The sequence below is a fragment of the Papilio polytes genome, unplaced genomic scaffold, assembly GCF_000836215.1.
Source record: "Papilio polytes unplaced genomic scaffold, Ppol_1.0 DF824191.1, whole genome shotgun sequence".
NCBI classification, from domain to species: domain Eukaryota; kingdom Metazoa; phylum Arthropoda; class Insecta; order Lepidoptera; family Papilionidae; genus Papilio; species Papilio polytes.
Genome location: NW_013525013.1, coordinates 707,213 through 722,537, shown reverse-complemented (window position 1 = coordinate 722,537; position 15,325 = coordinate 707,213). Strand labels below are relative to the sequence as shown.

The window sequence follows — 15,325 nt, the reverse complement described above, 5'->3', positions numbered from 1 at the left end:
ATTTTTCTTTTTTTTAATTCGACGCGGAAATAAATAATTAAAATGAATGAATTTCACAAAATTGAACATAAACACCATAATCTCAACTCAGAATTAACTAAAAATGTTGTTTAGTGATCGTGCTAGTGATAAATCAGGAGTTAAAATTATAATTAACAACAGCGAACGGAGCATGAAATTTAAAGTGCAGCCGACCACCAACCGCGGGTACTGTAATAAAGGAAAAAATAATACAAAATATTATGCACATCTAGTTACGTTATAAGTAGATTAATAAGTATAAATTTTTAATATCACAAATAACTAGCATGCCACCTGAAAACGCTGAAAAAGCGACTGCTCCTAGAAATCCACAAACACATCTTCGTTGCTCATATTTAATCGAAAGAGGAGGAGACGGACGGAAAGAGAATATTTCTCTATGCGTCCTTCCGTCAAAACCATTTCTTCCTTTCCTTAAGAAAACAGTGGGAGGAAAAAGTAAGAAAATCAGGTCTTCTGCATGGTGGTAAACCGGCTCTCTATGTTATTAATTACGAAGCAAATATGGGATGACTGCTTTATGAAGAGAAACTGTTCGAAAATCAATAGTATAGATTTTCGAACAGTTTTTAATAAAGCGTAAACACACACTACTTTGTTACCTAAGATTTCAGCAATTACAGCATATTTTTGAATAATTCTAGTTTTAATAAAAACCCCTAGACTTACGTCACGCTTTAGGCTATAATTTTTCACGCAATTAAACTTAGGGGGTAAATTTTTAGGATAAAAACCCTAATGTGGGAAAGAGACCACAAGATGCTACCAACATCAAGGAAGCAAGGTTGCCATGGTTTGTCATCATGTCATGTCATTTTGCATTTTGCAATTGATAATTTGACGTATGTAAACAATAAAATATAATTTTCATAATTTCATGCGGATGAAGTCGCAAGGTAACAGCTTGTAAAAGATAAAACTTTCGAATCACGTAAATTACATTTTAGAAAGAATCTAAACCGTAGGTATATCTTTGAATCCGTTCCGAGATATCGACACTAACATATAAAACAATGTAACATAGTTGTTCGACAAATTCAATTCAAATGATGTAGAATACAAGCAAAGCTTTACAACTCTGTACATGTTTTATTTAGTACGAGGCGGGACGAAATAATTTCCAACTAGAGCCAAGCGACTTGCTTTGGGGAACATTTTTCGAGTGCAACTTGAAAAACAGTTTTATATTTTGTGTCTGAACGGAAGAAACTTTGTTCCAAATAAAATTCACTTTAACGTTACAGTTTCAGAATTTCAGTGCTAAAAGAACCGCTGGAGTTGATTTAACTGAGAACTTGATAGACATGATAAAATTTAAAACTAAATAAAAAGAAGAGTAAATGTCAACATTTTTTTTATAATATAAGGTGGCAAACGAGCAAGCGGCCACCTGAATCCACCGAAATGGAAAACGACCGCTGCCCATAAACATCCGCAATTGCAGATGCGTTGCCTACCCTTAATTGACGGAGGAGGAGACGCACATAAAGAGAACATTTACTCTTCCTATGCGTCTCCTCCGTCAAATCCACTTTTCTTCCTATCCTTTCCTCTTAAGAAAAGGGTAGGAAGGGAAAGGGACTAAAAATTAGGCCTCCGGCACCACTCTCATCAGACGAAACGCGGAATTGCTTTCACTTCACCCCTGTTTTTTGTGTGGTCGTGGTATTTTACCGGGCAAGCCGGACCATTTGTGCGAAAATGTAAAAAAAAAACAATATTAAGAAAATGGATGAAAACTTCGACCACATTTACCATCAGATACGATAATGGGGAAGCGGTAGTTTCGTCATAAAAATTAACCAACAACAAAACATATAAGTTGGTAAGATAAAGATGATGTCAAAAAGGTTCAATAATAAAAAAAAAGTTAGAACTACGCAATATGTCTCACACAATACTGTTTCATAAAGATATTTTGATTAGCTTCTATTTATAAATCTTCATATGTACGTCTTTTGAATATTTCCCCGGAGACACAAAACATTTATCAACTCTTATTGAATTGTCTATTGTACGGATACATCATGTAACTAAGCAACACCCTGTATGTGGAAGTTTCTGTGGGAGTTTTGAGACAGAACATTGCTTTTAAAATTGTTCTCAAACAAGTTGTTTCCTATCTCTCAATGAATCTTCGCTTGACAATTTATAAATTCATCTACTCGTACATGTTTGAAATGGTTTGTTTCACATTCAGGAAAGGTTACTTACCTTTAACATTTTGTACCGTCTTTATTATATTTGGTAACATCTTTCTACATTGTCTCAGAACACACTCAGCCATATCGATACTGTCTTTTACCTGCGAATTTGTCTGAGAGGAATAATAAATGATTTATTAACTTATATGTTCTTTCAGACTTTTTTTTATATCATAAGGTGGCAAACGAGCAAGCGGCCCTAAATCCGCCAAAATGGCGAAGCGACCGCTGCCCATAGACATTCGCAATAGCGGATGCGTTGCCCTTGATCGACGGAGGAGGAGACGCACATAAAGAGGATGTATCCTCTTCCTATGCGTCTCCTGCACCATCAAATCCACGTTCCCTCATGCTTTTCTAATAAGAAAAAGGGTGGGAAGGAAAAGGGACTAAAGTTGGGCCTCTGGCACCACACTCATCAGATGAAACGCGGAATTGCTCCCACTTCACGCTGTTTTCTGTGTGGTCGTGGTATTACATCGGGCGAGCCGACCCATTCGTGCGAGGATGTTAAAGCAGGCTCTACCACTGTAAAAACAACTATGGCTATATGAAGTCGCAGACGACAGTTATTAATAATCTAAAATTTAACTATTATAAGAATCTTTATTACTCCATTGATGAAACTTTTTAATAAATATTCATGAGGGAAATTGGGTACATTAGTCAGCGAAGTGAAGATCAGAGAGCAATCGAGTCCCAACGACCCTTATTTAAATATTGTTCACAATTAACAATAAATAGCCGATATTATTATACAAAATAATTGGAAATCTCAAAAGACATCAAAGCGTTCGTCAATTATTTTACTCTGCATCAATTGTTTTTGGTTTTCTTAACATCTCACTAATATTATAAATGCAAAAGTTTAGATGGATGGATGTTTGTTAGAGTTTGTAGCTTAAACGGCTGAACGGATTTCGATGAAATTTGGTATAGATGTAGAGGATAGACTGGAAGAACACATAGGCTATTCACTTTTGTTTTTTTTAAGTCCACGCGAACGGAGTCACGGGCGAAAGCTAGTTTACTTTATAAAGTTTTATCGTTTATGCGATGCTATTTACTATGACGCGCTTGTATTATCCTCTTTATTCTTTTTGAATAAATAGACAGAACAAAATGTCAATACAGTCCCACAGTATACATGTAAAGCGCATCGTATTACGTTTGTTTGCAACTCCGACGCCTGGCTAAATACGAGTAGAATGCGTTGCTGTTGGACGTCTGATTAATTCTTTACAGGAGGCGAGAGTAAATAGACGCCGGTATGGCAGGAATGCCGGCGCGCGGCGGGATATTTATGTTCACGTACTTTTAAACAAAGAAAAAAAGACTCATGTGTTAAGACAAAATTTAAGACATTTCTTAACAGACAGACTACATAAAATAATAAAGACTATGCAACTTTAATGAGACTTTTATAAAATATTATTCTCACTAGCTTTAGCTCTCGATACCGTCCGTAAGGAATTAAAAAAAACAAGTAGCCTATATCATTCTTCTACAAACTTTAACATCTATCCAGTCATCTAACTTTTTGCATTTTTTTATATTACTACCTTTTGCCCGCGACTCCCTCTGCATGGAATTAAAAAAAAGAAACTAAGTAGCCTATATGTTCTTGCAGACTATGTACATCTATGCAGAATTTCATCGAAATCCGTTTACTAATTTAGGCTACTAAGTAATAAAATCCATCAAAACTTTCTCATTATATTAGATTACTTGCTATAGACTCAAAATCTCATAAAGCTATATTTCTTTACAATATACAAGTAAGAAATACAAGATTCAAATAACATTGGTAAACAAGATGGTTTCACAATCAGTGCCAAGGTGGTGTTTGTAAACTGGCTCTATCGATTAAATTTATACGATTCGATGGAAAACAAACATTTCAACCGAGATATCTCATTGATGTGGTTTTGATACATTGATCGGAATGTTCGAAACTAAATCAGGCCAAGGCCAGGCGTTTGATCTACGCAATGGATGCGATAGAAACAAACACCTTCGATGTTAAATTTAATTAAAATAATAGACGACAGATGACGACATAAACACGAAAATATTAGCGCATGTCTTTGACTAAACTATCGCACGATTCGATTGTCAACTGTCGATTGTTTTACAGCCTTCAACTGTTAGCTGCACAACTAAATTCCAATAGTGTGCTCGCCATATAAGCACATAGGAATCAAAGCGCGACTAGTCAAAGGTGTGCGCACTAGATTGAATTTGGATAGCTACAAAGGTTGAGGTAGACCGAAGAAAGTATGAAAGAGAGGATATGCTTAAGAGAGTGAATTCAGACATAATAGAGATGTATGGAAAAGCACAAACTGTGCCGACCCTCCATAAAGACAAGGGCAAGTTGATGAACAGATCACAATTACAAGATATTTCAAACTGAGGTACATGACATAGTTCATATATCTAATACTTATTTGTACCCTAAATAAATATACACTGATAACTTGGAAATAAACTACATGAATATTTTTACAATGTTATATCGCTACAAAGATGGCGTGTAACCCAAGTTTTTAACTTTCTCAATAAAAATCGTATAAAAAGTTTACGATCTAAACAAAATGCTAGCAATAATTATTGCTCGTTTAATCGCAAAGTGCACACGAGCGTAGCAATTGTAAATGATTAGATTGTAAAACATAATCGGCGGAATACTGAAACGAATAACGACTTCGCTTTATAAACCGCTTACAATCTGACGTCACAATTATAATTTGTAGCTTAAGTGTTGCCTTTAATTATATTCAAATGTCGTTTCATTTGTCGGTCGAATGTCCATTGAAACTGCTGATGCTAAGATTTGTATACAAATTCTGTTGCAAGTGTAGAAGGTCATGACTCGTTAATTTGTTATAACAAAAGGTTTTTGTGAGACAATAGTAAAGCTATCATTGGGTTTTGAATAAAATTTTAAAAGATCTGCAATTCTTTTATACATGAATTTTCTGTAAGTTTACTAAAGTCTTTTTAAATTAGTCTTTTCAAAATACAAAATATTTGCTATTGTTTGTTCCAAAATTTTACCGAAACTTTACAAAGAACTAAAACGGAAATTCGTAAATGCTTAGTTTTTACGGTCATTGACTTTTACCTAATAAATAAAACACCTTAAAATTTTAACGTTACAACAAAACAAGATAGTAAAATGCAAATCTAACAGACAAGAACCTACACAAAGGTGATCGTAAATCACAGACAATAGAAGTTACTGCAAACGTACATCTTACAAAGTCGCGTAAAACAAATACAAAACCTCAAAGAACAGAACAGAAGTTAATTTGATTTATCAGTAGTTTTTTTTTCATTACTATTGTTCCAAATTATTTTCTACTTTTAGACTTTGTAATACCTTAACTAAGTGAAGATTAAAATAGTCGGCATTTCTTCCAGACAATATTAAATTATCTTTCTATCTGAAGTAACTTATAATTATGGATAATGCAACCTCTATAATTGCAATACGAAAAGGATGAACGTAAGACACACCATAAAGCATAAACCTATTTTTAATTTTAAACAGTTTGAAAAATTACGAATGTTGAACAGAGCGTCTTCAGATGCGATTGCTTCATTCGACAGAGGATGGGACATAAGAAGAGTATCCCTACCTGTTCCATCCCCCGCCAATTTCACTTCCCCTTTTCTTGTTATCAAAGATTGTCTTTGAATATATTTAGAAAGTTGTACCAACAAAAACAAGGATTTAAAGTACGTAATCTATCACGATACCTAGATGTGCGTACCTGCGTCATTTAACATATCGATAAACGATTGATAAGTGTGTTGTTACTGCACATTGTATCAATAACTAGTAACGAAATAAACTACACTATACTATAACAACTTTCTTGTGGCATCAATAGAGTAATGACATATGTAACTACACACTACACACTACACAAATATAACCAAACGCGCGAACTTTGTTATGTAGGATGTCAGCAATCACAGCATATTTTTAAATTACTCCTTTTGTAATAAATACCTCAACACTTCGACACGCTGTAGGTTTACGCCATTTAATTTAAGAAATAACTAAAATGAAAAAATCCTCATGCGAGAAAAGGACTAAAACTGTAATCCAATAACAGCTAAGAAGCAAGATTGCTATGGTAACGGTATTATCTAAATGCTTCCATGTCATTGAATCGTTTACATTCTGACTTTTGCAACTATTAACAAGATATAAACAGTACAAACAGATTGTAATAATCTAAAAGAACTATTCTTTCACACATACATGTAATTATTTAAAATTCTAATACGTGTAAGCTTATCGAGTTTGTATTGCGAGCGTGTATCGATTTTCAACATAACAAAGGGGCGTCAAGTGGCAGTGGCGTGCTGGCGACTGGTTTTTCCACGAAACACTAGAATTAGATACTAGACTGATAGCAGTGGACTATAGCCCTAGGAAGGCATCTAATTAAACTTAGGACTAAATAGCAGCTAAAAGTTAAGAACAATATTGTAAAATAACCTATTGTTTGTATTATACACAATATATTCAAATGTGCTTGTCCCACCACTGGCTGATAGAGGCTCAGATAGTTTAAAAATGACGTCGCTATCAGATCCGATCCATAACATATTTTTCACGTTTGATTGTTATCAATTTAAAATTGGTGGGACAGGCCCAAAACTTTTCAAATATTCAATAAAATAAAAAAAAACTGCTTTGTCTGTTAAATTTTTGCTTCAAACGTATAAAAGTGGGGATTAACAATAACATTATTTGTTGTGTCTGAAATAACCTATAAATATGCAGCCGAGTGTATCTTGAGAGCATTTATAGCTGTAACCCATAAACCAAATTCAATCAGAATCGCAAACCAAAGTTATTCGATTGATATTTTGACCATTACATTGTAAAGTATCAAAACAATGGTATTTAATTTCTCATATGTTTGTGAGTCATTTGATTGTATCTATGATTCATTACTTCCTTTTGGTTATTAAATGTAGACTGTGATTGCGTCTATGTCATTTACGTTACTATTTTATTCTTTAACATATATTTTACTATTATAATATATGTTAAATCCACATGAAATTATAAAAACTTTATTTTATTGTTTACATTTGTCAAATTCTCAATTGCAAATGTCAAAATTACCGTTACCATAATAACCTTGCTTCCTCAATGTTGGCATCTTGTAGTTTATGGTCCCTTTCCCACTATTATATTTTTCCAATTTAGTTGCCTAAGTTTAATAGCGTGAAAATATATAGATAAAGCGTAAGGGTATGGCTTTTTATTAAAGTAAGGATTATTCAAAAGTGAGCTGTGATTGCAGAAATCGTACGCCACAAAGTAGTGTGTGTTTATGCCTTATTATATTAGTATAGTTATATATTAGATGTTTGTTAGAGTTCGTAGCTTAAACTGGTGAACGGATCTTGATGAAATTTGGCATAGATGTAGAGGATATTCTTGAAGAACACATAGGCTACTTACTTTAGTTTTTTTTTAATACCAAGTAATTATCGCATTCAATAAGTTGTGATTCTAAATTATAGTTCGTTGTGGTGACATTTTCATTCGTCAATATCGTTCTCGCGGTAACTTCGCATCGAAAAAACATAAAATCTTATCTCTGATAAATATTCTCATATCGGCTTCATATCAGGCGATAAACAAATCGAACGGACTTATTTATCAGGAATATACGACGACAATTTGAGTTCAACACAAATTTGAAGTTATACAACAAGGTATTGCACTCTATACCTTTTGGATAAGGTTCATTTTTGCGTATCATTGCTGTAGTGTTCGAGGTAAAACTGTTAGGAAGGTTGTCGATTATCCGTGACATTTGAATTGCTTCTTCAATGTGCGAACATTCAGAGAATCAGGTCTATATCTAAGATAGACACCGTTTTGTAGAAATAAATTTATTATAAACCAATCTGTTATAAAGAACTAAGAAATTTAAAATCTATATGCTTTAAATTCAGAAAGATTTTATTTGAAAGATGTTGCAAACTTTTCTAAAATCTGCAATTGAGATTGTCAAGGTCATTGAAATGTACTTAAAGGGAAATTCAAACTGTATTTTATAAATCATATTCCACTCTGTTTTTGAAAAGAAAAAAAAGTGACAATATTTTTTCTGTAATTGAAAGTCAAAAGTACCACTTATTATTATTTATATTTTATTATTATATTAGTATAGATTTATTAATAATTTTACAAAGAACACAAATTAAATATATGAAAAATATGGCCCCGCAAAAACCATACAATTGGTTTGTCCGCTTACGTATCTTTAAGCCGCTACATAGTTAACTGCCTGTGACTCGTGACTTCGTTCGTGTGACGTATAAAACATAATCTACAATACTCTCTGATAACGTAGCTTTTTAATGGTGAAAGAATTTTTTAAATCGGCCCAGTCTTTTTTGAGTTACAATACATACAAAAATACATTTCCCTCTTTACAACATTAGTACAGATAATTACCTACTCTTATTAATGACGTCATAATACTTTAATCATTTTAGTGAGAAAACAATATTCAAGCAAAGTATTTATTACGATAACTAAAAAACAATTCAAGCAAAACAATGGTGGAATATTTAATACTACTGTCAAAGGATTTACATTCTTATTACGTACAAATACAGATGACAATTGTTTGTAATTTTTAGTAGAAAGTACTTATAGGAATCCTTGAGACGGCGTCACTAGACTTGGCAATCAATTCTAGATATTTATATCAATCGAAAAAAATCTTTGACAATTTTTATGAACAATTGACAATGAACTCTATTGTAAGTAAGTAAAATTTAAAATGCAATGCGTGATTTTTACATTAAGAACTATTCTTGTATGTGTGATTTATTAACATTTAAAATGATTTTGCACTCACTTCAATAGATAGTGCAATGCAAATATTTGAACAAGTTGTTAGTGTCAAAAACTAGGTCATATATTCAGCTGTTATATGATAAGAATTATATTAAAAACTAACTTTATTTAAGTGTTACATACAGAAATAATATCTGATATCATGTAAACATGTAATAAAATTGGAGTATCTGTTTATACCAGAAGGAAAATTCTAGATTTCGGGAAGATGTATTTGCGTTGAATAACGAAAATCGCTTTTAAAAATGTTTTATCTATCTGTCCGCAAGCCGCGTTTGTTCCGGGTAATCCCCAAAACGGCTAGGCCGATTTCAACATACTTTAACTAGAGGGTAGCTGTAGATAGGCATATTATAGGCTACTTTTTTTAATTTCACGCTGTCCAAATGATGTAACGGGTTGTCCAAATTTGCGCTAACGAAGTTTGCGTACGACAGCTAGTCATACATAAACATATCTTTGTGCACTATTATTTAAGTATTGAATAATCAGCTGTTAAGATGGATGGATGTGTGTTAGAGTTTTCCGCCTAAACTGCTGAAGGGACATCGATGAAATTTAACATAGAAGTCTGGAAGAACACAAACTTTTTTATACCGCGTGTTTGGAGTCGCGAATACTAGTATAATAAAATTGTATGGTGTTTTATTAGTAAAATAATTGTGAACCGTGAAGATCAGTATACATTGTGTTGCATGTCACTGTCATTGATGACATTGCGGACTCCATCCCTCCCTGTCACGTGCGTGTCGAGTTGCACTTTATTATCGAATGCTGCCTTGCCGTTTTGTGATACAAAACGTTTTATACTTTGCTAACTATATACTCCTTCTTTGTGAAACAGTGTAGTTAGCTTAACAAATATGTATACACTAGCTTTGGCCCACAACTACATTCTCGTGGATTTAAAAATAAATTAAGCATGTAGCCTATGTGTTATTTCAGACTATCCTCTACATCTATGACAAATTTCATCGAGATCTGTTCAGCGGTTTTGACGGCAAACTCTTACAAACATCCATACATATAAACTTTAGCCATAATATAAGAAAGACACAAGAATCCTTTTCTTTTAGTTTGAATCTGCAACAATCTCTAACATTAAAACTATAATATAAATTTACAACGCAATACAAAAATTTATTCGGAACATTAGTAGAATTTAATGTGGACTAAGTAATTTCATTCATTATATTTCAACATAAGCCGTATTTTTAAAAAAGAATTTCAATATTTTCAATAACGTATCTTTACGTATCTTAATTTCATCTCTATAAATACATTTTGCATAAAACCTGATAGCAACTTTCACTTTCGGTCAACGCAACCGCTTTGTAAAGGGCAATGTGCATTGCATAGTTATTGAACTTGGTAATAAATACCTTATATTGGGACAGCCGTGGCTTTTATTATATTGCCGTCTCCTTTTTTTACAAATAGATTATAAGGGACAATCTATATCTATAGATAAAATAAAATTGCGTTTATTATATTGAGAAGAAACAATCAGATATGCTGAAAACCTAAATGTAACTTAAAAAAATTGTCTGGTTTTTGTTGCAGGTAATCTCAGGAAAGGCTGTATTTATTTTGATGGCAATTACATTGGAAGATAGCTGATGTATCTGAGAATGTTATTGGGTTTTTTATGTAATTATCCGTAAAAAATGGCAGGGGACCGCTACATATTATTAGTCAATGCAGACCTACAGTCGCGTTTACGAAGTTTAACTTCACGTATAAATGTTTCAACTTGAACTGGAAATAGAAATAAAAGTGGCCTAAAGTATTCCTTGGGGAACCTCCTCGTTAGGGTAGTGAAATGGAATTTTGAATAAAAAGTTTGGAGTATAGAGTTTTCTATTTTTAAATACTTTTAAAAGAATATTATTGTACAATCAGAGTTTGAGGTATTAATAAGATTGAGTTAAAACTATCAGTATAGTGAACTTACTTTAGGTTCACAAACTAATTTGGCTTGGAATGAATAATAAATAATCAAATAATCGTCTCAATTCTTGTTATTTCCTACAAATTATTCTATCAAAAATAAACCGCGATACCAGCGCCATTCTCAGCTAGAATTACCCTGTAGCATTTTAATTGTATATGGTATTTATGAATAAAAACATATAATGAAAACTTACCTTTTTCCCGTCGCGAAACTTTACAGTTCCCTCGATAATGGAATTAGCGGGACCTGAGTCCGTCATTTTGTTGCAAATCACGTGGCGCGACCGCAGCGCCGCCGCGGCGGCATCATGCACTAACACATAGTACACAAAGAACACGAGGAACCTGTAACAAACAATATAATGGTTACAAATCTATTTAAAAACGTAAACTCTTATTCTTTGGATATTTAAACTCGACGATTATTTCTGTCTATTTAGTGTTATTGAAGATATTTTCTTTGTTGATTGTGCAAAGGTTTGTAAAAATAATATCAAAGCTTATTATGAAATAAAATGACGACAATTACTAAAACGACATAACATGTTTTAGCGTCCTAAATGATGAGGTCACGCTTAAACTCCACATTCCATTATGGTTTTGACTTCATTTTACGAAGCAGTGTTTAGGATTCGTTTCAATATTCACCCGTTAATCTATACTAATATTATGAACAGGAACGTTTTGTAATTTTGTATGTATTGAAATAACTCAAAAACTACTAAAAATCTTTCACACTTAGATAACTAATTTGTTTGTGAATAAGATAGGTTTTATTTTTTAATATCACGCGGGCGGCGTCGCGAACTGCAGCTAGTTAGATATTTAACTGGATTCATAGATTAATAATGTACAAACATTACTTATTGACGTAAGTAACCGATCTAAATAGTACCAAAAATAACACTCAAATTAATAACAAATTCCGATAGACTGGCAACTCTCGAACCCCTATTTATATTTAAAGCGAACTAAGTTAATACTTAATACAGACATCTCTTTGAAGACTTAAGCTACAACTTGGGCTTGAATACTTAAGCGAGTCGGCGCCCAAATGTTGCTACTGATTCAACAAACTTTTGTTACTTAATCCGCTTAAATTAGAATCGATTTAAGACCTGTTATATGTTAAATTACTTATTTGTTACGTACTTAATTACTCAGGAGTGTATTAAATTCTCTTCTGGAATAAGATTTTGAAAGCGTAAAACGTATCAGTTTTATTTACGTTACATTTAAAAGTTAGTTTTTTATAATAAAAAGGGGAAAACGAGCGGTGAGAACACCGAGATGGTCTACAACGCCCATGGACATCAGCAACACCAGAGGAACTACAGATGCGTTGCAGGCCCTTGAGGAAATGGATAGTTAAACAAGATATTACAGGTTTAAATCACCAGAAAAGAACAGACAAAGGTGAATACTTGATGATAGTTATTGGAAAGGAAAGAGAGGTTAGAATTATTGGAGTTAGTTATGGCCACACTAGTCTGTATCGTGGCTACCGAAATTCATATATACATTCTTCTTTACTTGCCAGATTAATAAAATATTTCTACTTAACGGTACTTCGTGAAATTGTGGCATAGCTCCTGTAGTAACGTTCCATTTAGCATCTACAACTTTAATTACACTTAATAGTACTTCGCCTTTACTTATTTCACTTATGTGATGATCTTTTCAATCGTTCCCTTAAGTATGTAAACAATTAAAACAAGATCAATGTACACTTACAAAAGACCCAGTCCTCAAGCATCAGGTGATCGAGTCTTTACAAAATTTGATTAACCCCAAGCAAAGACTGGTCTTGTTAAATTAAATAACTTTGAGGTGACGCGGAAGGAAAGGGAATTCAATATTTGTATCGGAAGAACAAATTGGCCCCGGGCGGGGGCGGTGGGGCAAAGGGAACGGGTGGGGGGCAGAAGTTGTAAAATTAAAAAACTTTGAGATTTTCGATACGTCAGTATCGTGATTCGAGTTTTGGCCCCTTTTTTATGTTAGTCTAATTACTTACAATTAATATTGACAACAAACATTTAAAAAATCAAATTTCATCTGCTATTAAATCTTTTAAAGTAAAAGTAAAGTAATAAACATTTATTATATTAGATAGCATTTGTATTCTACATTTAATTATATTAAAATGTTTAACAATATGCGAACGCCTCTACAAAGACCGTAAAAGAACATTATAGTAATCCATAAACGGCCAATGTCCAAAGGGGGCAAATTCAATGAGCGTTCAGAATAGCCCCCCGGCGGGCGATAAATATGTCGTATGCGATTACGGGATCTGTGCATTTCGCAAATATTGTTTCTGTATCGATTCAAAAGGTGAACAAATACAGGGTGTTCGTGTTTATCCGTTAGTATTCAATCGGAATTATTGTAAATTATTCAGATAGTTTATTTTTTAATAGGTGCGTTTCTATAAAAAGATTTAAGGCAATCTTTATAAATAATATAATGAAGTGAAAAGATTTGTATTTTTGTATGTATTGAAATAACTCAAAAACTACTGAGGCGATTATATATATTTTTTATTATCTTTTTAATTTCACGAGGTCGAAATGTTATCTAGTTGTAAAAAAGGGTTCAGAATTACGAAAAACCGTAACTGCGTAGTACTGCAATACGACAGTCAAATGTTTCATCGACAGGAATTGACTTTGTAATTAGTTAAATTAGTCCAGAGCCTAAACGCGGTCGCAATGTACTATTATTTTGCGAACAATTACTACGTCCCTGGCCGTTTCGTTGATTTCCTGCGTGCGGTCTATTACCCCCTACGTGGCGCACCAACTGGCGTAATTAGCAATCTGCCAGTGAGAGTATCAATAGAATCGTATTGCGTGATGCACGCAGAACTTGTGCTAGAGGAACAGACTTTAACTATATGTCTATTAGAAAATCTATTTTAATCTTGTAAGAAACATGCATTTGCAAGTTTGTGATAATAATCAAAATTATTGAAACGATTAAAAAAATATTTACCAACAGAATACATTGAATAACATAAGATATATTAAATCTTACTATTCTATAATATTGTAAATGCGAAAGTTTAGATGGATGAATGTTTGTTAGAGTTTGTAGCCCAAACAGCTGAACGGATTTCGATGAAATTTGGTATAGATGTAGAGGATAGTCTGGAAGAACACATATGCTACTCACTTTTGTTTTTTTTTTTAATTTCACACGGTTTCGCGGGCGAAATAGTATGTTCAAAAAATTTTCAAAAATAAATCTCCACCTCTATAATACTTTAGTAATATGAAGGAACATCCTGTATAATATAATAGCAAGGGTGAGACCAATACTTATTACTGAATAGTAATATTTTCGTTAAAATTAATATCGCACCCCATTGTGCCGCTTAAGGCACAGGCGTCGCGTTCAATAGTCAATTTATCTGCATTACTCACATTTCGTGTTGCATTTAATATTGCGCAATCGACGTAACAAATTGACATTTCTGCTTGTATTAAATGGACCTTACAATTTCCCGCTATTTATATAAAGTAAAGTTTCACATTGAAATCTGCGATTTTTCCTAGGAGTATTTTTTTTTATAAAATAAGGTGGCAAACGAGCAAGCAGCAACTTGAATCCACCGAAATGGAAAGCGATTGATGCCCATAAACATCCGCAATTATAGATGCGTTGCCTACCCTTAATTGACGGAGAAGGAAACGCACATGAAGAGGATATTCCTTCTTCGTATGCGTCTCCTCCACCGTCAAATCCACTTTTTCTTCCCAACCTTCCCTCTTAAGAAAAGGGTGGAAAGGTAAAGGGACTAAAACTAGGCCTCCGTTATGAAAAAACTTCACGTTACATGTAAATAACCTATAAAAACACTTATTATGGTTCTGTTACGTTTTAGAACACTAGTACCTTAACGTAATACAAACTAAAGCGAAACAGTTCATGAATAAATTATAAACCTTACTCAAACTCGAAACAACTCGAAGCAACTAAATTAATAACAAAGCTAAAGTTACGAAGTCAAGAGCTTTTTGTAAAAGCTGTGTAAAGCTCAGGTAGGGCCAGCTGCGTTAAACACCTGGCGAATCGCAAGAAGCTCGATTTAAAGACGTCAATAATATATTGACAATTTGTGCATTTTTTTAGTTCAGCCCTACAATGGCCTTCTTGTTCGATACATCTGCCTTTAGAGTAGATAAGGTTTATTGTGATACGCTAGGGGTGTCAC

At 33.3% G+C, this 15,325-nt stretch overlaps 1 protein-coding gene across 1 annotated transcript in view; it reads right to left on the bottom strand.

Annotated features, from left to right (window-relative positions):
- Positions 1-15,325, bottom strand: part of LOC106110692 (protein Dok-7-like) — a 123,323-nt gene that overhangs the window by 75,094 nt on the left and 32,904 nt on the right. Inside the window, exon 2 of the mRNA XM_013292591.1 lies at positions 11,301-11,451. Coding sequence (XP_013148045.1) covers positions 11,301-11,366 — 66 coding nt within the window. The 5' untranslated portion in view covers positions 11,367-11,451. The remainder of the gene's footprint in view (positions 1-11,300; positions 11,452-15,325) is intronic.